The sequence below is a fragment of the Rhinoderma darwinii genome, chromosome 5, assembly GCF_050947455.1.
Source record: "Rhinoderma darwinii isolate aRhiDar2 chromosome 5, aRhiDar2.hap1, whole genome shotgun sequence".
NCBI lineage: Eukaryota > Metazoa > Chordata > Amphibia > Anura > Rhinodermatidae > Rhinoderma > Rhinoderma darwinii.
This window is the reverse complement of record NC_134691.1, coordinates 342,724,877-342,751,408: the sequence shown is the minus strand read 5'-3', so window position 1 is coordinate 342,751,408 and position 26,532 is coordinate 342,724,877. Positions and strand designations below refer to the sequence as shown.

Below are 26,532 nucleotides of genomic sequence, written 5' to 3'. Positions count from 1 at the left end.
AGAGAGGACCCTGCTGACCATAAGAACTTACACTCTACAGGAGAGAGGACACTGCTGATCATAAGAGCTTACATTCTACAGGAGAGAGGACCCTGCTGACCATAAGAGCTTACACTCTACAGGAGAGAGGACCCTGCTGATCATAAGAGCTTACACTCTACAGGAGAGAGGACACTGCTGACCATAAGAGCTTACACTCTACAGGAGAGGACACTGCTGACCATAAGAGCTTACACTCTACAGGAGAGAGGACACTGCTGATGATAAGAGCTTACACTCTACAGGAGAGAGGACACTGCTGATCATAAGAGCTTACACTCTACAGGAGAGACACCGCTGACCATAAGAGCTTACACTCTACAGGAGAGAGGACACTGCTGACCATAAGAGCTTACACTCTACAGGAGAGAGGACACTGCTGACCATAAGAGCTTACACTCTACAGGAGAGAGGACACTGCTGACCATAAGAGCTTACACTCTACAGGAGAGAGGACACTGCTGACCATAAGAGCTTACACTCTACAGGAGAGAGGACACTGCTGACCATAAGAGCTTACACTCTACAGGAGAGAGGACCCTGCTGACCATAAGAGCTTACACTCTACAGGAGAGAGGACCCTGCTGACCATAAGAGCTTACACTCTACAGGAGAGAGGACACTGCTGACCATAAGAGCTTACACTCTACAGGAGAGAGGACACTGCTGACCATAAGAGCTTACACTCTACAGGAGAGAGGACCCTGCTGACCATAAGAGCTTAGTTTTGGGGGTCTCTGTTTTTGTCAGTCGTCCCCATATATTAATATTGGCTGTAAAGCAGCTAAGTAGATAATGAGCGGGAGTTGTCCGGCCAGTGAGACAGGTGGGGGTAGTAGTGCCCATCACCCTCTGGCTGGTGTGTGGTCTGTGCAGGAAGTGTGTGGCTCTAGGAGACGTCTGGCAGACCGGACATACAGGAGGCGCAGCAGCAGCAGCTTCATGTCACCGGCAGAGACTCTGGACGTATCCCCCGACAGCAGGATGAGGTGTAAGGTACAGGGACTGGGGGGCTGGGACTCATTCCTCTGTGGCATGTATTATATGCATGGTCCCCGGCTACTAGTGGGTGATCTGCCAGGCAGAGGGTACATAGTTATATTGCTTATATAGCGCCAACATATTCCCCAGCGCTGTACAGAAGTCTCATGTGGGGCTCACAATCTGAATTCCCCTACAAATACAGAGAGAACCCACAAACTCTGTGCAGATGTCGGCTTTTAATCCAGGACCCCAGTGCTGCAAGTAAACAGTGCTGCCCACTGAGCCACCGGACCACTGCACTGCCTACTGAGCCCCCGCACTGCCTACTGAGCCCCCGCACTGCCTACTGAGCCCCCGCACTGCCTACTGAGCCCCCGCACTGCCCACTGAGCCACCTGACCACTGCACTGCCTACTGAGCCCCCGCACTGCCTACTGAGCCCCCGCACTGCCTACTGAGCCCCCGCACTGCCCACTGAGCCCCCGCACTGCCTACTGAGCCCCCGCACTGCCTACTGAGCCCCCGCACTGCCTTCTGAGCCCCCGCACTGCCTACTGAGCCCCCGCACTGCCCACTGAGCCCCCGCACTGCCCACTGAGCCACCAGACCCACTGTACTGCCTACTGAGCCCCCGCACTGCCCACTGAGCGCCTACGCTGCCTACTGAGCTCCCGCACTGCCTACTGAGCCCCCGCACTGCCCACTGAGCGCACACACTGCCCATTGAGCCCCCGCACTGCCCACTGAGCCCCTGCGCTGCCTACTGAGCCCCCACACTGCCCACTGAGCCCACACACTGCCCATTGAGCCCCCGCACTGCCCACTGAGCCCCTGCGCTGCCTACTGAGCCCCCGCACTGCCCACTGAGCCCCTGCGCTGCCTATTGAGCACCCGCACTGCCCACTGAGCCCCCGCACTGCCTACTGAGCCCCTGTGCTGCCTTCTTAGCCCCCTGTGCTGCTCCTGACTCACCTGCTGCTTTCTTTTCTGCCAGCGTCCTGAGACATTTTCTCTCCGCTGCCTCGTTGGTTCTGCACAATTTATCACTCAGATCTGAAGGATAAAATAAAATATTATTCATTATTGATGTCTGGAATTACGACGATGTAGAACATGTGCAGTCCCATGTAAATAAAGAACAAGCACCGTACAATGTTCTACTACTCTCTAATGTCATTTGTTTTTAATGCGTCACAATTTTTAAGATCTCCGTTTGCTGTCAGTGAATGGGAATATTCTTGTTTACACTAAGAGGCTGCAAACCTCTACAGACCTAATACTTCTCACAGCTGAGGGTTTGTTGCAATTGTATCTAGTTTATACAATCCTCTGTAGTCCAGACTGATACATGTCACCTGATACATTGTAACAGATATCAGGACAGGAGGGAGCGATTGTCGGCCGCGTGACCTGCGACCCTGTAGCCATTTATTCACATTTTATTTTATCTATAGTTTTACTTATTGACGGATATTCATTTATTTTGTTATTGATGTTTTATCTTTATTTGATATTTGGTTTTTTTAGATATATTTAGAAATATTCCAATTCTTCACTTTTGCTTTATTAGATTTCAGATATTTTTGGATATTCACATTTTCAGTCAATGGTCATTGATACCCCTAATAATATATCATTTTTTCTTTCCCCCGTTTTCTTTATTTCTTTTATCCTTGGAAATTGTATTTATATTTTTTATTTTGACATTTGTATTATTTATATATTTTTGGATCATTTTATTTCTAACTTGTTTTATGACATTTTTTTCTTTTTGGATTTTTTTTATATTTATTAGTTGAATTTTATTCAATCTTGTTTAGATTTTTATTAGTTTACACATTGTTGGATGTTTGTTCTGTACATTTAAGGCTCTGTTCACATCTGTAGGCAGATTTGGTCAGGTTTGGCAGGAGGAATATCTGCATGCAGCGCTATTTATCCAATCAAAACGACGGACCCCATTATAAGTCTTTATGGGTCGTTCGGGCGCCGGCGATATCCGTCGTATGACATATCTACAGAAACCGCGCCATAGTTGTGAACATAGCCTTAGTTACACCATATTATACCGTGTGACAGGTTACCGCGGAGCGTCGTGGATCATGTATGTGCAGCGACGCTCCGTTACGCTCTCCTGCGCGCTCTATTAGAGAGCTGTAATAATGACATCACTGAGGCCCTGAGTGTGACGTGACCTCTGACCCTCATGGCTGCCCTAGGGGTACCGGCCCAGTCATCCCACATGACCTCGGCCGGCTGGATATACGACCGCTCTTATTACAGGTGCGCTCTGGTCACATGATCTGCGGGTTGTAGGTTAATTACATGATCACTAAGCTCGTCACCCGATACATCCGATGGAACAATTTGTGTAAATTCCATGTACTGAAGGGTTAAACTTGTAGAACCTACAATTACATACGAGGCAACGGCATAAATGGCAATTCTCTTCTGGGGTGGGGGAAATGTCTTTTTGTCAGTAGGCTCCCCCAACAATAAGCTGATGCTGCTGCTTACATAGATGGTGGTTGGGCCCCATTGCAAAGATAAAAATGAGGCCCCTTTCAGTTGCTGCTTGACACCACCGCACTCTTCAGCACCTGCAACAGGAGGTCCTGGTGTCCCCATCCCATTTTTATGACTTTTTACTTCGGTGGCTAACATTGCAGCCCCTGTGGAGACCACATCCCCGGACAAGTTATTACCCCCCCATTGAAATGGGGACAAGACCAATGTGGAATGGGCCCCTCCTGTCCAGGGGCCACACCTGTATGGGCTGCCTGTATGGTGCGTTTTCTCTGGAGCTGATCACCGGGTGTCGGAGGGATTGGGCAGAAAGTGTTCAAAAAGCCTGCAGCTCCACCACAGGGGAAATTAAGTATTACACAGCTGTCACTGAAATGAATGGAAAGCACAGACGTGCGGCTCTCCGCTCTGCTCGATGGATAAGTGGGACCCTCCTCCCCAATATAAACCTAGAATTCTCTAATAGGATATTTGAAAATGAGATTTTCTAAACCTGACAAACTCTTTAATATCATAATCAGTCCCTCATAAATCCACCAGCAGAATCCTGTACAATAAAACCTTCTGAGCCTGCTGACTGGCTGCAGGGAAGACACTGTGAATTCGACGTCCCTGCCCTGCTCTGAGTATTAGGTGATTGCTGGACGAGGAGACACTCATTGCCTTCAGATACCCAGACACTTACAAGGCTCGTCCAGCCCACAGGTAATCCTCCCATCTCCCCCATATCCAAGCAGCACTCATCACATGTATAACCGATCACTCATCATCCAGGACAGCAGTGTATTTAACCGATCACTCATCATCCAGGACAGCGTGTATATAACCAATCACTCATCATCCAGGACAGCGTGTATATAACCGATCACTCATCATCCAGGACAGCGGTGTATATAACCGATCACTCATCATCCAGGACAGCGGTGTATATACCCGATCACTCATCATCCAGGACAGCGGTGTATATAACCGATCACTCATCATCCAGGACAGCGGTGTATATAACCGATCACTCATCATCCAGGACAGCGTGTATATAACCGATCACTCATCATCCAGGACAGCGGTGTATATAACCGATCACTCATCATCCAGGACAGCAGTGTATTTAACCGATCACTCATCATCCAGGACAGCGTGTATATAACCAATCACTCATCATCCAGGACAGCGTGTATATAACCGATCACTCATCATCCAGGACAGCGTGTATATAACCGATCACTCATCATCCAGGACAGCGTGTATATAACCGATCACTCATCATCCAGAACAGCGGTGTATATAACCGATCACTCATCATCCAGGACAGCGTGTATATAACCGATCACTCATCATCCAGGACAGCGGTGTATATAACCGATCACTCATCATCCAGGACAGCGGTGTATATAACCGATCACTCATCATCCAGGACAGCGTGTATATAACCGATCACTCATCATCCAGGACAGCGGTGTATATAACCGATCACTCATCATCCAGAACAGCGGTGTATATAACCGATCACTCATCATCCAGAACAGCGGTGTATATAACCGATCACTCATCATCCAGGACAGCGGTGTATATAACCGATCACTCATCATCCAGGACAGCGGTGTATATAACAGATCACTCATCCTCCAGGACAGCGTGTATATAACCGATCACTCATCATCCAGGACAGCGTGTATATAACCGATCACTCATCATCCAGGACAGCGTGTATATAACCGATCACTCATCATCCAGGACAGCAGTGTATATAACCGATCACTCATCATCCAGGACAGCGTGTATATAACCGATCACTCATCATCCAGGACAGCGTGTATATAACCGATCACTCATCATCCAGGACAGCGGTGTATATAACCGATCACTCATCATCCAGGACTGCGGTGTATATAACCGATCACTCATCATCCAGGACAGCGGTGTATATAACCGATCACTCATCATCCAGGACAGCGGTGTATATAACCGATCACTCATCATCCAGGACAGCGTGTATATAACCGATCACTCATCATCCAGGACAGCGGTGTATATAACCGATCACTCATCATCCAGGACAGCGGTGTATATAACCGATCACTCATCATCCAGGACAGCGTGTATATAACCGATCACTCATCATCCAGGACAGCGTGTATATAACCGATCACTCATCATCCAGGACAGCGGTGTATATAACCGATCACTCATCATCCAGGACAGCGTGTATATAACCGATCACTCATCATCCAGGACAGCGGTGTATATAACCGATCACTCATCATCCAGGACAGCGGTGTATATAACCGATCACTCATCATCCAGGACAGCGTGTATATAACCGATCACTCATCATCCAGGACAGCGGTGTATATAACCGATCACTCATCATCCAGGACAGCGGTGTATATAACCGATCACTCATCATCCAGGACAGCGGTGTATATAACTGATCACTCATCATCCAGGACAGCGTGTATATAACCGATCACTCATCATCCAGGACAGCGGTGTATATAACCGATCACTCATCATCCAGGACAGCGTGTATATAACCGATCACTCATCATCCAGGACAGCGGTGTATATAACCGATCACTCATCATCCAGGACTGCGGTGTATATAACCGATCACTCATCATCCAGGACAGCGGTGTATATAACCGATCACTCATCATCCAGGACAGCGGTGTATATAACCGATCACTCATCATCCAGGACAGCGGTGTATATAACCGATCACTCATCATCCAGGACAGCCGTGTATATAACCGATCACTCATCATCCAGGACAGCGGTGTATATAACCGATCACTCATCATCCAGGACAGCGGTGTATATAACCGATCACTCATCATCCAGGACAGCAGTGTATATAACCGATCACTCATCATCCAGGACAGCATGTATATAACCGATCACTCATCATCCAGGACAGCGGTGTATATAACCGATCACTCATCATCCAGGACAGCGTGTATATAACCGATCACTCATCATCCAGGACAGCGTGTATATAACCGATCACTCATCATCCAGGACAGCGGTGTATATAACCGATCACTCATCATCCAGGACAGCGGTGTATATACCCGATCACTCATCATCCAGGACAGCGGTGTATATAACCGATCACTCATCATCCAGGACAACGGTGTATATAACCGATCACTCATCATCCAGGACAGCGTGTATATAACCGATCACTCATCATCCAGGACAGCGTGTATATAACCGATCACTCATCATCCAGGACAGCGTGTATATAACCGATCACTCATCATCCAGGACAGCCGTGTATATAACCGATCACTCATCATCCAGGACAGCGGTGTATATAACCGATCACTCATCATCCAGGACAGCGTGTATATAACCGATCACTCATCATCCAGGACAGCGTGTATATAACCGATCACTCATCATCCAGGACAGCGTGTATATAACCGATCACTCATCATCCAGGACAGCGGTGTATATAACCGATCATTCATCATCCAGGACAGCGGTGTATATAACCGATCACTCATCATCCAGGACAGCAGTGTATATAACCGATCACTCATCATCCAGGACAGCCGTGTATATAACCGATCACTCATCATCCAGGACAGCGGTGTATATAACCGATCACTCATCATCCAGGACAGCGGTGTATATAACCGATCACTCATCATCCAGGACAGCGGTGTATATAACCGATCACTCATCATCCAGGACAGCGGTGTATATAACCGATCACTCATCATCCAGGACAGCAGTGTATATAACCGATCACTCATCATCCAGGACAGCGGTGTATATAACCGATCACTCATCATCCAGGACAGCAGTGTATATAACCGATCACTCATCATCCAGGACAGCAGTGTATATAACCGATCACTCATCATCCAGGACAGCGGTGTATATAACTGATCACTCATCATCCATGACAGCGGTGTATATAACCGATCACTCATCATCCAGGACAGCGGTGTATATAATGATCACTCATCATCCAGGACAGCCGTGTATATAACCGATCACTCATCATCCAGGACAGCAGTGTATATAACCGATCACTCATCATCCAGGACAGCGGTGTATATAATGATCACTCATCATCCAGGACAGCGTGTATATAACCGATCACTCATCATCCAGGACAGCGGTGTATATAACCGATCACTCATCATCCAGGACAGCGTGTATATAACCGATCACTCATCATCCAGGACAGCGTGTATATAACAGATCACTCATCATCCAGGACAGCGGTGTATATAACCGATCACTCATCATCCAGGACAGCGGTGTATATAACCGATCACTCATCATCCAGGACAGCGTGTATATAACCGATCACTCATCATCCAGGACAGCGTGTATATAACCGATCACTCATCATCCAGGACAGCGGTGTATATAACCGATCACTCATCATCCAGGACAGCGGTGTATATAACCGATCACTCATCATCCAGGACAGCGGTGTATATAACTGATCACTCATCATCCAGGACAGCGGTGTATATACCCGATCACTCATCATCCAGGACAGCGTGTATATAACTGATCACTCATCATCCAGGACAGCGGTGTATATAACCAATCACTCATCATCCAGGACAGCGGTGTATATAACTGATCACTCATCATCCAGAACAGCGTGTATATAACCGATCACTCATCATCCAGGACAGCGTGTATATAACCGATCACTCATCATCCAGGACAGCAGTGTATATAACCGATCACTCATCATCCAGGACAGCGGTGTATATAACTGATCACTCATCATCCATGACAGCGGTGTATATAACCGATCACTCATCATCCAGGACAGCAGTGTATATAACCGATCACTCATCATCCAGGACAGCGGTGTATATAATGATCACTCATCATCCAGGACAGCCGTGTATATAACCGATCACTCATCATCCAGGACAGCGGTGTATATAAACGATCACTCATCATCCAGGACAGAGGTGTATATAACCGATCACTCATCATCCAGGACAGCGGTGTATATAACAGATCACTCATCATCCAGGACAGCGGTGTATATAACCGATCACTCATCATCCAGGACAGCGTGTATATAACCGATCACTCATCATCCAGGACAGCAGTGTATATAACCGATCACTCATCATCCAGGACAGCGGTGTATATAACTGATCACTCATCATCCAGGACAGCGGTGTATATAACAGATCACTCATCATCCAGGACAGCGGTGTATATAACCGATCACTCATCATCCAGGACAGCGTGTATATAACCGATCACTCATCATCCAGGACAGCGGTGTATATAACCGATCACTCATCATCCAGGACAGCGTGTATATAACTGATCACTCATCATCCAGGACAGCGGTGTATATAACCGATCACTCATCATCCAGGACAGCGTGTATATAACCGATCACTCATCATCCAGGACAGCGGTGTATATAACCGATCACTCATCATCCAGGACAGCGTGTATATAACCGATCACTCATCATCCAGGACAGCGTGTATATAACAGATCACTCATCATCCAGGACAGCGGTGTATATAACCGATCACTCATCATCCAGGACAGCGGTGTATATAACCGATCACTCATCATCCAGGACAGCGTGTATATAACCGATCACTCATCATCCAGGACAGCGGTGTATATAACCGATCACTCATCATCCAGGACAGCGGTGTATATAACCGATCACTCATCATCCAGGACAGCGGTGTATATACCCGATCACTCATCATCCAGGACAGTGGTGTATATAACCGATCACTCATCATCCAGGACAGCGGTGTATATAACCGATCACTCATCATCCAGGACAGCGGTGTATATAACCGATCACTCATCATCCAGGACAGCGGTGTATATAACCGATCACTCATCATCCAGGACAGCGGTGTATATAACCGATCACTCATCATCCAGGACAGGGTGTATATAACCAATCACTCATCATCCAGGACAGCGGTGTATATAACCGATCACTCATCATCCAGGACAGCGGTGTATATAACCGATCACTCATCATCCAGGACAGCGGTGTATATAACCGATCACTCATCATCCAGGACAGCCGTGTATATAACCGATCACTCATCATCCAGGACAGCGGTGTATATAACCGATCACTCATCATCCAGGACAGCGGTGTATATTACCGATCACTGATCATCCAGGACAGCGTGTATATAACCGATCACTCATCATCCAGGACAGCGGTGTATATAACCGATCACTCATCATCCAGGACAGTGGTGTATATAACCGATCACTCATCATCCAGGACAGCGGTGTATATAACTGATCACTCATCATCCAGGACAGCGTGTATATAACCGATCACTCATCATCCAGGACAGCAGTGTATATAACCGATCACTCATCATCCAGGACAGCAGTGTATATAACCGATCACTCATCATCCAGGACAGCGGTGTATATAACCGATCACTCATCATCCAGGACAGCGGTGTATATAACCGATCACTCATCATCCAGGACAGCGGTGTATATAACCAATCACTCATCATCCAGGACAGCGTGTATATAACCGATCACTCATCATCCAGGACAGCGTGTATATAACTGATCACTCATCATCCAGGACAGCGGTGTATATAACCGATCACTCATCATCCAGGACAGCGTGTATATAACCGATCACTCATCATCCAGGACAGCGGTGTATATAACCGATCACTCATCATCCAGGACAGCGTGTATATAACTGATCACTCATCATCCAGGACAGCGGTGTATATAACCGATCACTCATCATCCAGGACATCGTGTATATAACCAATCACTCATCATCCAGGACAGCGGTGTATATAACCGATCACTCATCATCCAGGACAGCAGTGTATATAACCGATCACTCATCATCCATGACAGCGGTGTATATAACCGATCACTCATCATCCAGGACAGCGTGTATATAACCGATCACTCATCATCCAGGACAGCGGTGTATATAACCGATCACTCATCATCCAGGACAGCGGTGTATATAACCGATCACTCATCATCCAGGACAGCGGTGTATATAACCGATCACTCATCATCCAGGACAGCAGTGTATATAACCGATCACTCATCATCCAGGACAGCGTGTATATAACCGATCACTCATCATCCAGGACAGCCGTGTATATAACCGATCACTCATCATCCAGGACAGCGTGTATATAACCGATCACTCATCATCCAGGACAGCGGTGTATATAACCGATCACTCATCATCCAGGACTGCGGTGTATATAACCGATCACTCATCATCCAGGACAGCGGTGTATATAACCGATCACTCATCATCCAGGACAGCGGTGTATATAACCGATCACTCATCATCCAGGACAGCGGTGTATATAACTGATCACTCATCATCCAGGACAGCGGTGTATATAACCGATCACTCATCATCCAGGACAGCGGTGTATATAACCGATCACTCATCATCCAGGACAGCGTGTATATAACCGATCACTCATCATCCAGGACAGCGGTGTATATAACCAATCACTCATCATCCAGGACAGCGGTGTATATAACCGATCACTCATCATCCAGGACAGCGGTGTATATAACCGATCACTCATCATCCAGGACAGCGTGTATATAACCGATCACTCATCATCCAGGACAGCAGTGTATATAACCGATCACTCATCATCCAGGACAGCGGTGTATATAACCGATCACTCATCATCCAGGACAGCGTGTATATAACCGATCACTCATCATCCAGGACAGCGGTGTATATAACTGATCACTCATCATCCAGGACAGCGGTGTATATAACAGATCACTCATCATCCAGGACAGCGGTGTATATACCCGATCACTCATCATCCAGGACAGCGGTGTATATAACCAATCACTCATCATCCAGGACAGCGGTGTATATAACCGATCACTCATCATCCAGGACAGCGTGTATATAACCAATCACTCATCATCCAGGACAGCGTGTATATAACCGATCACTCATCATCCAGGACAGCGTGTATATACCCGATCACTCATCATCCAGGACAGCGGTGTATATAACCGATCACTCATCATCCAGGACAGCGGTGTATATAACCGATCACTCATCATCCAGGACAGCGTGTATATAACCGATCACTCATCATCCAGGACAGCGTGTATATAACCGATCACTCATCATCCAGGACAGCGGTGTATATAACCGATCACTCATCATCCAGGACAGCGGTGTATATAACCGATCACTCATCATCCAGGACAGCAGTGTATATACCCCATCACTCATCATCCAGGACAGCGTGTATATAACCAATCACTCATCATCCAGGACAGCGTGTATATAACCGATCACTCATCATCCAGGACAGCGGTGTATATAACCGATCACTCATCATCCAGGACAGCGGTGTATATAACCGATCACTCATCATCCAGGACAGCGGTGTATATAACCGATCACTCATCATCCAGGACAGCGGTGTATATAACTGATCACTCATCATCCAGGACAGCGTGTATATAACCGATCACTCATCATCCAGGACAGCGGTGTATATAACCGATCACTCATCATCCAGGACAGCGGTGTATATAACCGATCACTCATCATCCAGGACAGCGGTGTATATAACCGATCACTCATCATCCAGGACAGCAGTGTATATAACCGATCACTCATCATCCAGGACAGCGGTGTATATAACCGATCACTCATCATCCAGGACAGCGTGTATATAACTGATCACTCATCATCCAGGACAGCGTGTATATAACCGATCACTCATCATCCAGGACAGCGGTGTATATAACCGATCACTCATCATCCAGGACAGCGGTGTATATAACCGATCACTCATCATCCAGGACAGCAGTGTATATAACCGATCACTCATCATCCAGGACAGCGGTGTATATAACCGATCACTCATCATCCAGGACAGCGTGTATATAACCGATCACTCATCATCCAGGACAGCGGTGTATATAACCGATCACTCATCATCCAGGACAGCGGTGTATATAACCGATCACTCATCATCCAGGACAGCAGTGTATATAACCGATCACTCATCATCCAGGACAGCGGTGTATATAACCGATCACTCATCATCCAGGACAGCGTGTATATAACCGATCACTCATCATCCAGGACAGCGTGTATATAACTGATCACTCATCATCCAGGACAGCGGTGTATATAACCGATCACTCATCATCCAGGACAGCGGTGTATATAACCGATCACTCATCATCCAGGACAGCAGTGTATATAACCGATCACTCATCATCCAGGACAGCGGTGTATATAACCGATCACTCATCATCCAGGACAGCGTGTATATAACCGATCACTCATCATCCAGGACAGCGTGTATATAACCGATCACTCATCATCCAGGACAGCGGTGTATATAACCGATCACTCATCATCCAGGACAGCGTGTATATAACTGATCACTCATAATCCAGGACAGCGGTGTATATAACAGATCACTCATCATCCAGGACAGCGTGTATATAACCGATCACTCATCATCCAGGACAGCGGTGTATATAACCGATCACTCATCATCCAGGACAGCGTGTATATAACCGATCACTCATCATCCAGGACAGCGTGTATATAACCGATCACTCATCATCCAGGACAGCGGTGTATATAACCGATCACTCATCATCCAGGACAGCGTGTATATAACCGATCACTCATCATCCAGGACAGCCGTGTATATAACCGATCACTCATCATCCAGGACAGCGGTGTATATACCCGATCACTCATCATCCAGGACAGCGTGTATATAACCAATCACTCATCATCCAGGACAGCGTGTATATAACCAATCACTCATCATCCAGGACAGCGTGTATATAACTGATCACTCATAATCCAGGACAGCGTGTATATAACCGATCACTCATCATCCAGGACAGCGGTGTATATAACCGATCACTCATCATCCAGGACAGCGTGTATATAACCGATCACTCATCATCCAGGACAGCGGTGTATATAACCGATCACTCATCATCCAGGACAGCGGTGTATATAACCGATCACTCATCATCCAGGACAGCGGTGTATATAACCAATCACTCATCATCCAGGACAGCGGTGTATATAACCGATCACTCATCATCCAGGACAGCGGTGTATATAACCGATCACTCATCATCCAGAACAGCGGTGTATATAACCGATCACTCATCATCCAGGACAGCGTGTATATAACAGATCACTCATCATCCAGGACAGCGGTGTATATAACCGATCACTCATCATCCAGGACAGCGGTGTATATAACTGATCACTCATCATCCATGACAGCGGTGTATATACCCGATCACTCATCATCCAGGACAGCGGTGTATATAACCGATCACTCATCATCCATGACAGCGGTGTATATACCCGATCACTCATCATCCAGGACAGCCGTGTATATAACCGATCACTCATCATCCAGGACAGCGGTGTATATACCCGATCACTCACCATCCAGGACAGCGGTGTATATAACCAATCACTCATCATCCAGGACAGCGTGTATATAACCAATCACTCATCATCCAGGACAGCGGTGTATATAACCGATCACTCATCATCCAGGACAGCGGTGTATATAACCGATCACTCATCATCCAGGACAGCGTGTATATAACCGATCACTCATCATCCAGGACAGCGGTGTATATAACCGATCACTCATCATCCAGGACAACGGTGTATATAACCGATCACTCATCATCCAGGACAGCGGTGTATATAACCAATCACTCATCATCCAGGACAGCAGTGTATATAACCGATCACTCATCATCCAGGACAGCCGTGTATATATAACCGATCACTCATCATCCAGGACAGCGGTGTATATAACCGATCACTCATCATCCAGGACAGCCGTGTATATAACCGATCACTCATCATCCAGGACAGTGTGTATATAACCGATCACTCATCATCCAGGACAGCGGTGTATATAACCGATCACTCATCATCCAGGACAGCGTGTATATAACCGATCACTCATCATCCAGGACAGCGTGTATATAACCAATCACTCATCATCCTGGACAGCGGTGTATATAACCGATCACTCATCATCCAGGACAGCGTGTATATAACCAATCACTCATCATCCTGGACAGCGGTGTATATAACCGATCACTCATCATCCAGGACAGCGGTGTATATAACCGATCACTCATCATCCAGGACAGCGTGTATATAACCGATCACTCATCATCCAGGACAGCGGTGTATATAACCGATCACTCATCATCCAGGACAGCGGTGTATATACCCGATCACTCATCATCCAGGACAGTGTGTATATAACCGATCACTCATCATCCAGGACAGCGGTGTATATAACCGATCACTCATCATCCAGGACAGCGTGTATATAACCAATCACTCATCATCCTGGACAGCGGTGTATATAACCGATCACTCATCATCCAGGACAGCGTGTATATAACCGATCACTCATCATCCAGGACAGCGGTGTATATAACCGATCACTCATCATCCAGGACAGCGGTGTATATACCCGATCACTCATCATCCAGGACAGCGGTGTATATAACCGATCACTCATCATCCAGGACAGCGTGTATATAACCGATCACTCATCATCCATGACAGCGGTGTATATAACCGATCACTCATCATCCAGGACAGCGGTGTATATAAATGATCACTCATCATCCAGGACAGCGTGTATATAACCGATCACTCATCATCCAGGACAGCGTGTATATAACTGATCACTCATCATCCAGGACAGCGTGTATATAACTGATCACTCATCATCCAGGACAGCGTGTATATAACTGATCACTCATCATCCAGGACTGCAGTGTATATAACCGATCACTCATCATCCAGGACAGCGTGTATATAACAGATCACTCATCATCCAGGACAGCGGTGTATATAACCAATCACTCATCATCCAGGACAGGGGTGTATATAACCAATCACTCATCATCCAGGACAGCGGTGTATATAACCGATCACTCATCATCCAGGACAGCGGTGTATATAACTGATCACTCATCATCCAGGACAGCAGTGTATATAACTGATCACTCATCATCCAGGACAGCGGTGTATATAACCGATCACTCATCATCCAGGACAGCGGTGTATATAACCGATCACTCATCATCCAGGACAGCGTGTATATAACTGATCACTCATCATCCAGGACAGCGGTGTATATAACCGATCACTCATCATCCAGGACAGCGGTGTATATAACAGATCACTCATCATCCAGGACAGCGGTGTATATAACCGATCACTCATCATCCAGGACAGCGGTGTATATAACTGATCACTCATCATCCAGGACAGCGGTGTATATACCCGATCACTCATCATCCAGGACAGCGGTGTATATAACCGATCACTCATCATCCAGGACAGCGGTGTATATAACTGATCACTCATCATCCAGGACAGCGGTGTATATAACTGATCACTCATCATCCATGACAGCGGTGTATATAACCGATCACTCATCATCCAGGACAGCGGTGTATATAACCGATCACTCATCATCCAGGACAGCGGTGTATATAACCGATCACTCATCATCCAGGACAGCCGTGTATATAACTGATCACTCATCATCCATGACAGCGGTGTATATAACCGATCACTCATCATCCAGGACAGCGGTGTATATAACCGATCACTCATCATCCAGGACAGCGGTGTATATAACTGATCACTCATCATCCAGGACAGCCGTGTATATAACCGATCACTCATCATCCAGGACAGCGGTGTATATAACCGATCACTCATCATCCAGGACAGCCGTGTATATAACCGATCACTCATCATCCAGGACAGCGTGTATATAACCGATCACTCATCATCCAGGACAGCGGTGTATATAACTGATCACTCATCATCCAGGACAGCGGTGTATATAACTGATCACTCATCATCCAGGACAGCGGTGTATATAACCGATCACTCATCATCCAGGACAGCGGTGTATATAACTGATCACTCATCATCCAGGACAGCGGTGTATATAACAGATCACTCATCATCCAGGACAGCGGTGTATATAACCAATCACTCATCATCCAGGACAGCGGTGTATATAACCGATCACTCATCATCCAGGACAGCGTGTATATAACCAATCACTCATCATCCAGGACAGCGTGTATATAACCGATCACTCATCATCCAGGACAGCGTGTATATACCCGATCACTCATCATCCAGGACAGCGGTGTATATAACCGATCACTCATCATCCAGGACAGCGGTGTATATAACCGATCACTCATCATCCAGGACAGCGTGTATATACCCGATCACTCATCATCCAGGACAGCGTGTATATAACCGATCACTCATCATCCAGGACAGCGTGTATATAACCGATCACTCATCATCCAGGACAGCGGTGTATATAACCGATCACTCATCATCCAGGACAGCGGTGTATATAACCGATCACTCATCATCCAGGACAGCGGTGTATATAACCGATCACTCATCATCCAGGACAGCGTGTATGTAACAGATCACTCATCATCCAGGACAGCGGTGTATATAACCGATCACTCATCATCCAGGACAGCGGTGTATATAACCGATCACTCATCATCCAGGACAGCGGTGTATATAACCGATCACTCATCATCCAGGACAGCGTGTATATAACCGATAACTCATCATCCAGGACAGCAGTGTATATAACCGATCACTCATCATCCAGGGCAGCGTGTATATAACCGATCACTCATCATCCAGGACAGCGGTGTATATAACCGATCACTCATCATCCAGGACAGCGGTGTATATAACCGATCACTCATCATCCAGGACAGCGTGTATATAACCGATCACTCATCATCCAGGACAGCGGTGTATATAACCGATCACTCATCATCCAGGACAGCGGTGTATATAACCGATCACTCATCATCCAGGACAGCGGTGTATATAACTGATCACTCATCATCCAGGACAGCAGTGTATATAACTGATCACTCATCATCCAGGACAGCGTGTATATAACCGATCACTCATCATCCAGGACAGCGGTGTATATAACCGATCACTCATCATCCAGGACAGCGTGTATATAACAGATCACTCATCATCCAGGACAGCGGTGTATATAACCGATCACTCATCATCCAGGACAGCGGTGTATATAACCGATCACTCATCATCCAGGACAGCGTGTATATAACCGATCACTCATCATCCAGGACAGCAGTGTATATAACCGATCACTCATCATCCAGGACAGCGTGTATATAACCGATCACTCATCATCCAGGACAGCGTGTATATAACCGATCACTCATCATCCAGGACAGCGGTGTATATAACCGATCACTCATCATCCAGGACAGCGTGTATATAACCAATCACTCATCATCCAGGACAGCGTGTATATAACCGATCACTCATCATCCAGGACAGCGGTGTATATAACCGATCACTCATCATCCAGGACAGCGGTGTATATAACCGATCACTCATCATCCAGGACAGCGGTGTATATAACCGATCACTCATCATCCAGGACAGCGTGTATATACCCGATCACTCATCATCCAGGACAGCAGTGTATATAACCGATCACTCATCATCCAGGACAGCGTGTATATAACCGATCACTCATCATCCAGGACAGCGTGTATATAACCGATCACTCATCATCCAGGACAGCGGTATATATAACCGATCACTCATCATCCAGGACAGCGGTGTATATAACCGATCACTCATCATCCAGGACAGCGGTGTATATAACAGATCACTCATCATCCAGGACAGCGGTGTATATAACCGATCACTCATCATCCAGGACAGCGTGTATATAACCGATCACTCATCATCCAGGACAGCAGTGTATATACCCGATCACTCATCATCCAGGACAGCGTGTATATAACCGATCACTCATCATCCAGGACAGCGTGTATATAACCGATCACTCATCATCCAGGACAGCGGTGTATATAACCGATCACTCATCATCCAGGACAGCGGTGTATATAACCGATCACTCATCATCCAGGACAGCGGTGTATATAACCGATCACTCATCATCCAGGACAGCGGTGTATATAACCGATCACTCATCATCCAGGACAGGGTGTATATAACTGATCACTCATCATCCAGGACAGCGGTGTATATAACTGATCACTCATCATCCAGGACAGCGGTGTATATAACCGATCACTCATCATCCAGGACAGGGTGTATATAACTGATCACTCATCATCCAGGACAGCGGTGTATATAACTGATCACTCATCATCCAGGACAGTGGTGTATATAACCGATCACTCATCATCCAGGACAGGGTGTATATAACTGATCACTCATCATCCAGGACAGCGGTGTATATAACCGATCACTCATCATCCAGGACAGCGGTGTATATAACCGATCACTCATCATCCAGGACAGCGTGTATATATAACCGATCACTCATCATCCAGGACAGCGGTGTATATAACCGATCACTCATCATCCAGGACAGCGGTGTATATAACCGATCACTCATCATCCAGGACAGCGTGTATATAACCGATCACTCATCATCCAGGACAGCGGTGTATATAACCGATCACTCATCATCCAGGACAGCGGTGTATATAACCGATCACTCATCATCCAGGACAGCGGTGTATATAACTGATCACTCATCATCCAGGACAGCGTGTATATAACCGATCACTCATCATCCAGGACAGCGGTGTATATAACCGATCACTCATCATCCAGGACAGCCGTGTATATAACTGATCACTCATCATCCAGGACAGCGGTGTATATAACTGATCACTCATCATCCAGGACAGCGTGTATATAACCGATCACTCATCATCCAGGACAGCGGTGTATATAACCGATCACTCATCATCCAGGACAGCGTGTATATAACCGATCACTCATCATCCAGGACAGCGGTGTATATAACCGATCACTCATCATCCAGGACAGCGGTGTATATAACCGATCACTCATCATCCAGGACAGCCGTGTATATAACTGATCACTCATCATCCAGGACAGCGGTGTATATAACCGATCACTCATCATCCAGGACAGCGTGTATATAACTGATCACTCATCATCCAGGACAGCGGTGTATATAACCGATCACTCATCATCCATGACAGCGGTGTATATAACCGATCACTCATCATCCAGGACAGCGGTGTATATAACCGATCACTCATCATCCAGGACAGCGTGTATATAACAGATCACTCATCATCCAGGACAGCGGTGTATATAACCGATCACTCATCATCCAGGACAGCGGTGTATATAACCGATCACTCATCATCCATGACAGCGGTGTATATAACCGATCACTCATCATCCAGGACAGCGGTGTATATAACCGATCACTCATCATCCAGGACAGCGTGTATATAACCGATCACTCATCATCCAGGACAGCGTGTATATAACCGATCACTCATCATCCAGGACAGCGGTGTATATAACCGATCACTCATCATCCAGGACAGCGTGTATATAACCGATCACTCATCATCCAGGACAGCGTGTATATAACCGATCACTCATCATCCAGGACAGCGGTGTATATAACCGATCACTCATCATCCAGGACAGCGTGTATATAACCGATCACTCATCATCCAGGACAGCGGTGTATATAACCGATCACTCATCATCCAGGACAGCGGTGTATATAACCGATCACTCATCATCCAGGACAGCGGTGTATATAACCGATCACTCATCATCCAGGACAGCGGTGTATATAACCGATCACTCATCATCCAGGACAGCGGTGTATATAACTGATCACTCATCATCCAGGACAGCGGTGTATATAACCGATCACTCATCATCCAGGACAGCGGTGTATATAACCGATCACTCATCATCCAGGACAGCAGTGTATATAACCGATCACTCATCATCCAGGACAGCGTGTATATAACCGATCACTCATCATCCAGGACAGCAGTGTATATAACCGATCACTCATCATCCAGGACAGCGTGTATATAACCGATCACTCATCATCCAGGACAGCGGTGTATATAACCGATCACTCATCATCCAGGACAGCGGTGTATATAACCGATCACTCATCATCCAGGACAGCGTGTATATAACCGATCACTCATCATCCAGGACAGCGGTGTATATAACCGATCACTCATCATCCAGGACAGCGGTGTATATAACCGATCACTCATCATCCAGGACAGCCGTGTATATAACCGATCACTCATCATCCAGGACAGCCGTGTATATAACCGATCACTCATCATCCAGGACAGCGGTATATATAACCGATCACTCATCATCCAGGACAGCGGTGTAAATAACCGATCACTCATCATCCAGGACAGCGTGTATATATAACCGATCACTCATCATCCAGGACAGCGGTGTATATAACCGATCACTCATCATCCAGGACAGCGGTGTATATAACCGATCACTCATCATCCAGGACAGCGTGTATATAACCGATCACTCATCATCCAGGACAGCGGTGTATATAACCGATCACTCATCATCCAGGACAGCGGTGTATATAACCGATCACTCATCATCCAGGACAGCGTGTATATAACCGATCACTCATCATCCAGGACAGCGGTGTATATAACCGATCACTCATCATCCAGGACAGCGGTGTATATAACCGATCACTCATCATCCAGGACAGCGGTGTATATAACTGATCACTCATCATCCAGGACAGCGGTGTATATAACCGATCACTCATCATCCAGGACAGCGGTGTATATAACCGATCACTCATCATCCAGGACAGCGGTGTATATAACCGATCACTCATCATCCAGGACAGCGGTGTATATAACCGATCACTCATCATCCAGGACAGCGTGTATATAACCGATCACTCATCATCCAGGACAGCAGTGTATATAACCGATCACTCATCATCCAGGACAGCAGTGTATATAACCGATCACTCATCATCCAGGACAGCGGTGTATATAACCGATCACTCATCATCCAGGACAGAGGTGTATATAACCGATCACTCATCATCCAGGACAGCGGTGTATATAACCAATCACTCATCATCCAGGACAGCGGTGTATATAACCGATCACTCATCATCCAGGACAGAGGTGTATATAACCGATCACTCATCATCCAGGACAGCGGTGTATATAACCGATCACTCATCATCCAGGACAGTGGTGTATATAACCGATCACTCATCATCCAGGACAGCGGTGTATATAACCGATCACTCATCATCCAGGACAGAGTGTATATAACCGATCACTCATCATCCAGGACAGCGTGTATATAACCAATCACTCATCATCCAGGACAGCGTGTATATAACCGATCACTCATCATCCAGGACAGCGGTGTATATAACCGATCACTCATCATCCAGGACAGCGGTGTATATAACCGATCACTCATCATCCAGGACAGTGGTGTATATAACCGATCACTCATCATCCAGGACAGCGGTGTATATAACCGATCACTCATCATCCAGGACAGAGTGTATATAACCGATCACTCATCATCCAGGACAGCGTGTATATAACCAATCACTCATCATCCAGGACAGCGTGTATATAACCGATCACTCATCATCCAGGACAGCGGTGTATATAACCGATCACTCATCATCCAGGACAGCGGTGTATATAACCGATCACTCATCATCCAGGACAGCGTGTATATAACCGATCACTCATCATCCAGGACAGCAGTGTATATAACCGATCACTCATCATCCAGGACAGCGGTGTATATAACCGATCACTCATCATCCAGGACAGCGGTGTATATAACCGATCACTCATCATCCAGGACAGCGTGTATATAACCGATCACTCATCATCCAGGACAGTGGTGTATATAACCGATCACTCATCATCCAGGACAGCGGTGTATATAACTGATCACTCATCATCCAGGACAGCGGTGTATATAACCGATCACTCATCATCCAGGACAGCGGTGTATATAACCGATCACTCATCATCCAGGACAGCGGTGTATATAACCGATCACTCATCATCCAGGACAGCGGTGTATATAACCGATCACTCATCATCCAGGACAGCGGTGTATATAACCGATCACTCATCATCCAGGACAGCGGTGTATATAACCGATCACTCATCATCCAGGACAGCGTGTATATAACCGATCACTCATCATCCAGGACAGCAGTGTATATACCCCATCACTCATCATCCAGGACAGCGGTGTATATAACCGATCACTCATCATCCAGGACAGCGGTGTATATAACTGATCACTCATCATCCAGGACAGCGGTGTATATAACCGATCACTCATCATCCAGGACAGCGGTGTATATAACCGATCACTCATCATCCAGGACAGCGTGTATATAACTGATCACTCATCATCCAGGACAGCGGTGTATATAACTGATCACTCATCATCCAGGACAGCGTGTATATAACCGATCACTCATCATCCAGGACAGCGGTGTATATAACCGATCACTCATCATCCAGGACAGCGTGTATATAACCGATCACTCATCATCCAGGACAGCAGTGTATATAACCGATCACTCATCATCCAGGACAGCGGTGTATATAACTGATCACTCATCATCCAGGACAGCATGTATATAACCGATCACTCATCATCCAGGACAGCGGTGTATATAACCGATCACTCATCATCCAGGACAGCGGTGTATATAACTGATCACTCATCATCCAGGACAGCGGTGTATATAACTGATCACTCATCATCCAGGACAGCGGTGTATATAACCGATCACTCATCATCCAGGACAGCGGTGTATATAACCGATCACTCATCATCCAGGACAGCGGTGTATATAACTGATCACTCATCATCCAGGACAGCGGTGTATATAACCGATCACTCATCATCCAGGACAGCGTGTATATAACTGATCACTCATCATCCAGGACAGCGGTGTATATAACCGATCACTCATCATCCAGGACAGCAGTGTATATAACCGATCACTCATCATCCAGGACAGCGTGTATATAACAGATCACTCATCATCCAGGACAGCGGTGTATATAACCGATCACTCATCATCCAGGACAGCGGTGTATATAACCGATCACTCATCATCCAGGACAGCGGTGTATATAACCGATCACTCATCATCCAGGACAGCGTGTATATAACAGATCACTCATCATCCAGGACAGCGGTGTATATACCCGATCACTCATCATCCAGGACAGCGTGTATATACCCGATCACTCATCATCCAGGACAGCGGTGTATATACCCGATCACTCATCATCCAGGACAGCAGTGTATATAACCGATCACTCATCATCCAGGACAGCGTGTATATAACCGATCACTCATCATCCAGGACAGCGGTGTATATAACCGATCACTCATCATCCAGGACAGGGTGTATATAACTGATCACTCATCATCCAGGACAGCGTGTATATAACCGATCACTCATCATCCAGGACAGCGTGTATATAACCGATCACTCATCATCCAGGACAGCGGTGTATATAACCGATCACTCATCATCCAGGACAGCGGTGTATATAACCGATCACTCATCATCCAGGACAGCGTGTATATAACCGATCACTCATCATCCAGGACAGCGGTGTATATAACCGATCACTCATCATCCAGGACAGCGGTGTATATAACTGATCACTCATCATCCAGGACAGCGTGTATATACCCGATCACTCATCATCCAGGACAGCGTGTATATAACCGATCACTCATCATCCAGGACAGCGTGTATATAACTGATCACTCATCATCCAGGACAGCGTGTATATAACCGATCACTCATCATCCAGGACAGCGTGTATATAACCGATCACTCATCATCCAGGACAGCGGTATATACCCGATCACTCATCATCCAGGACAGCGTGTATATAACCGATCACTCATCATCCAGGACAGCGTGTATATAACCGATCACTCATCATCCAGGACAGCGGTGTATATAACCAATCACTCATCATCCAGGACAGCGTGTATATACCCGATCACTCATCATCCAGGACAGCGTGTATATACCCGATCACTCATCATCCAGGACAGCGTGTATATAACCGATCACTCATCATCCAGGACAGCGTGTATATAACCGATCACTCATCATCCAGGACAGCGGTGTATATAACCGATCACTCATCATCCAGGACAGCATGTATATAACCGATCACTCATCATCCAGGACAGCGGTGTATATAACCGATCACTCATCATCCAGGACAGCGGTGTATATAACCGATCACTCATCATCCAGGACAGCGTGTATATAACAGATCACTCATCATCCAGGACAGCGTGTATATAACCGATCACTCATCATCCAGGACAGCGGTGTATATAACCGATCACTCATCATCCAGGACAGCGGTGTATATAACCGATCACTCATCATCCAGGACAGCGGTGTATATAACCGATCACTCATCATCCAGGACAGCGTGTATATAACCGATCACTCATCATCCAGGACAGCGTGTATATAACCGATCACTCATCATCCAGGACAGCGGTGTATATAACTGATCACTCATCATCCAGGACAGCCGTGTATATAACCGATCACTCATCATCCAGGACAGCGTGTATATAACCGATCACTCATCATCCAGGACAGCGGTGTATATAACCGATCACTCATCATCCAGGACAGCGTGTATATACCCGATCACTCATCATCCAGGACAGCGTGTATATACCCGATCACTCATTATCCAGGACAGCGTGTATATAACCGATCACTCATCATCCAGGACAGCGTGTATATACCCGATCACTCATCATCCAGGACAGCGTGTATATAACAGATCACTCATCATCCAGGACAGCGTGTATATACCCGATCACTCATCATCCAGGACAGCGTGTATATACCCGATCACTCATCATCCAGGACAGCGTGTATATACCCGATCACTCATCATCCAGGACAGCGTGTATATAACCGATCACTCATCATCCAGGACAGCGGTGTATATAACCGATCACTCATCATCCAGGACAGCGGTGTATATAACCGATCACTCATCATCCAGGACAGCGGTGTATATAACCGATCACTCATCATCCAGGACAGCGGTGTATATAACCGATCACTCATCATCCAGGACAGCGGTGTATATACCCGATCACTCATCATCCAGGACAGCGGTGTATATAACCGATCACTCATCATCCAGGACAGCGGTGTATATAACCGATCACTCATCATCCAGGACAGCGGTGTATATACCCGATCACTCATCATCCAGGACAGCGGTGTATATAACCGATCACTCATCATCCAGGACAGCGGTGTATATAACCGATCACTCATCATCCAGGACAGCGGTGTATATAACCGATCACTCATCATCCAGGACAGCGTGTATATAACCGATCACTCATCATCCAGGACAGCGGTGTATATAACCGATCACTCATCATCCAGGACAGCGGTGTATATAACCGATCACTCATCATCCAGGACAGCGGTGTATATAACCGATCACTCATCATCCAGGACAGCGTGTATATAACCGATCACTCATCATCCAGGACAGCGGTGTATATAACCGATCACTCATCATCCAGGACAGCGGTGTATATAACCGATCACTCATCATCCAGGACAGCGGTGTATATAACCGATCACTCATCATCCAGGACAGCGGTGTATATAACCGATCACTCATCATCCAGGACAGCCGTGTATATAACCGATCACTCATCATCCAGGACAGCGTGTATATAACCGATCACTCATCATCCAGGACAGCGGTGTATATAACCGATCACTCATCATCCAGGACAGCCGTGTATATAACCGATCACTCATCATCCAGGACAGCGTGTATATAACCGATCACTCATCATCCAGGACAGCGTGTATATAACCGATCACTCATCATCCAGGACAGCGTGTATATAACCGATCACTCATCATCCAGGACAGCGGTGTATATAAC

At 46.5% G+C, this 26,532-nt stretch overlaps 1 protein-coding gene across 1 annotated transcript in view; it reads left to right on the top strand.

The window, feature by feature from the left end:
• Window positions 1-962: 962 nt before the first annotated feature.
• The window catches only part of LOC142652259 (cyclic nucleotide-binding domain-containing protein 2-like), a 47,295-nt gene continuing 21,725 nt past the window's right edge, over window positions 963-26,532 (top strand). The window contains exon 1 of the mRNA XM_075827907.1: window positions 963-1,035. Coding sequence (XP_075684022.1) covers window positions 982-1,035 — 54 coding nt within the window. The 5' untranslated portion in view covers window positions 963-981. The remainder of the gene's footprint in view (window positions 1,036-26,532) is intronic.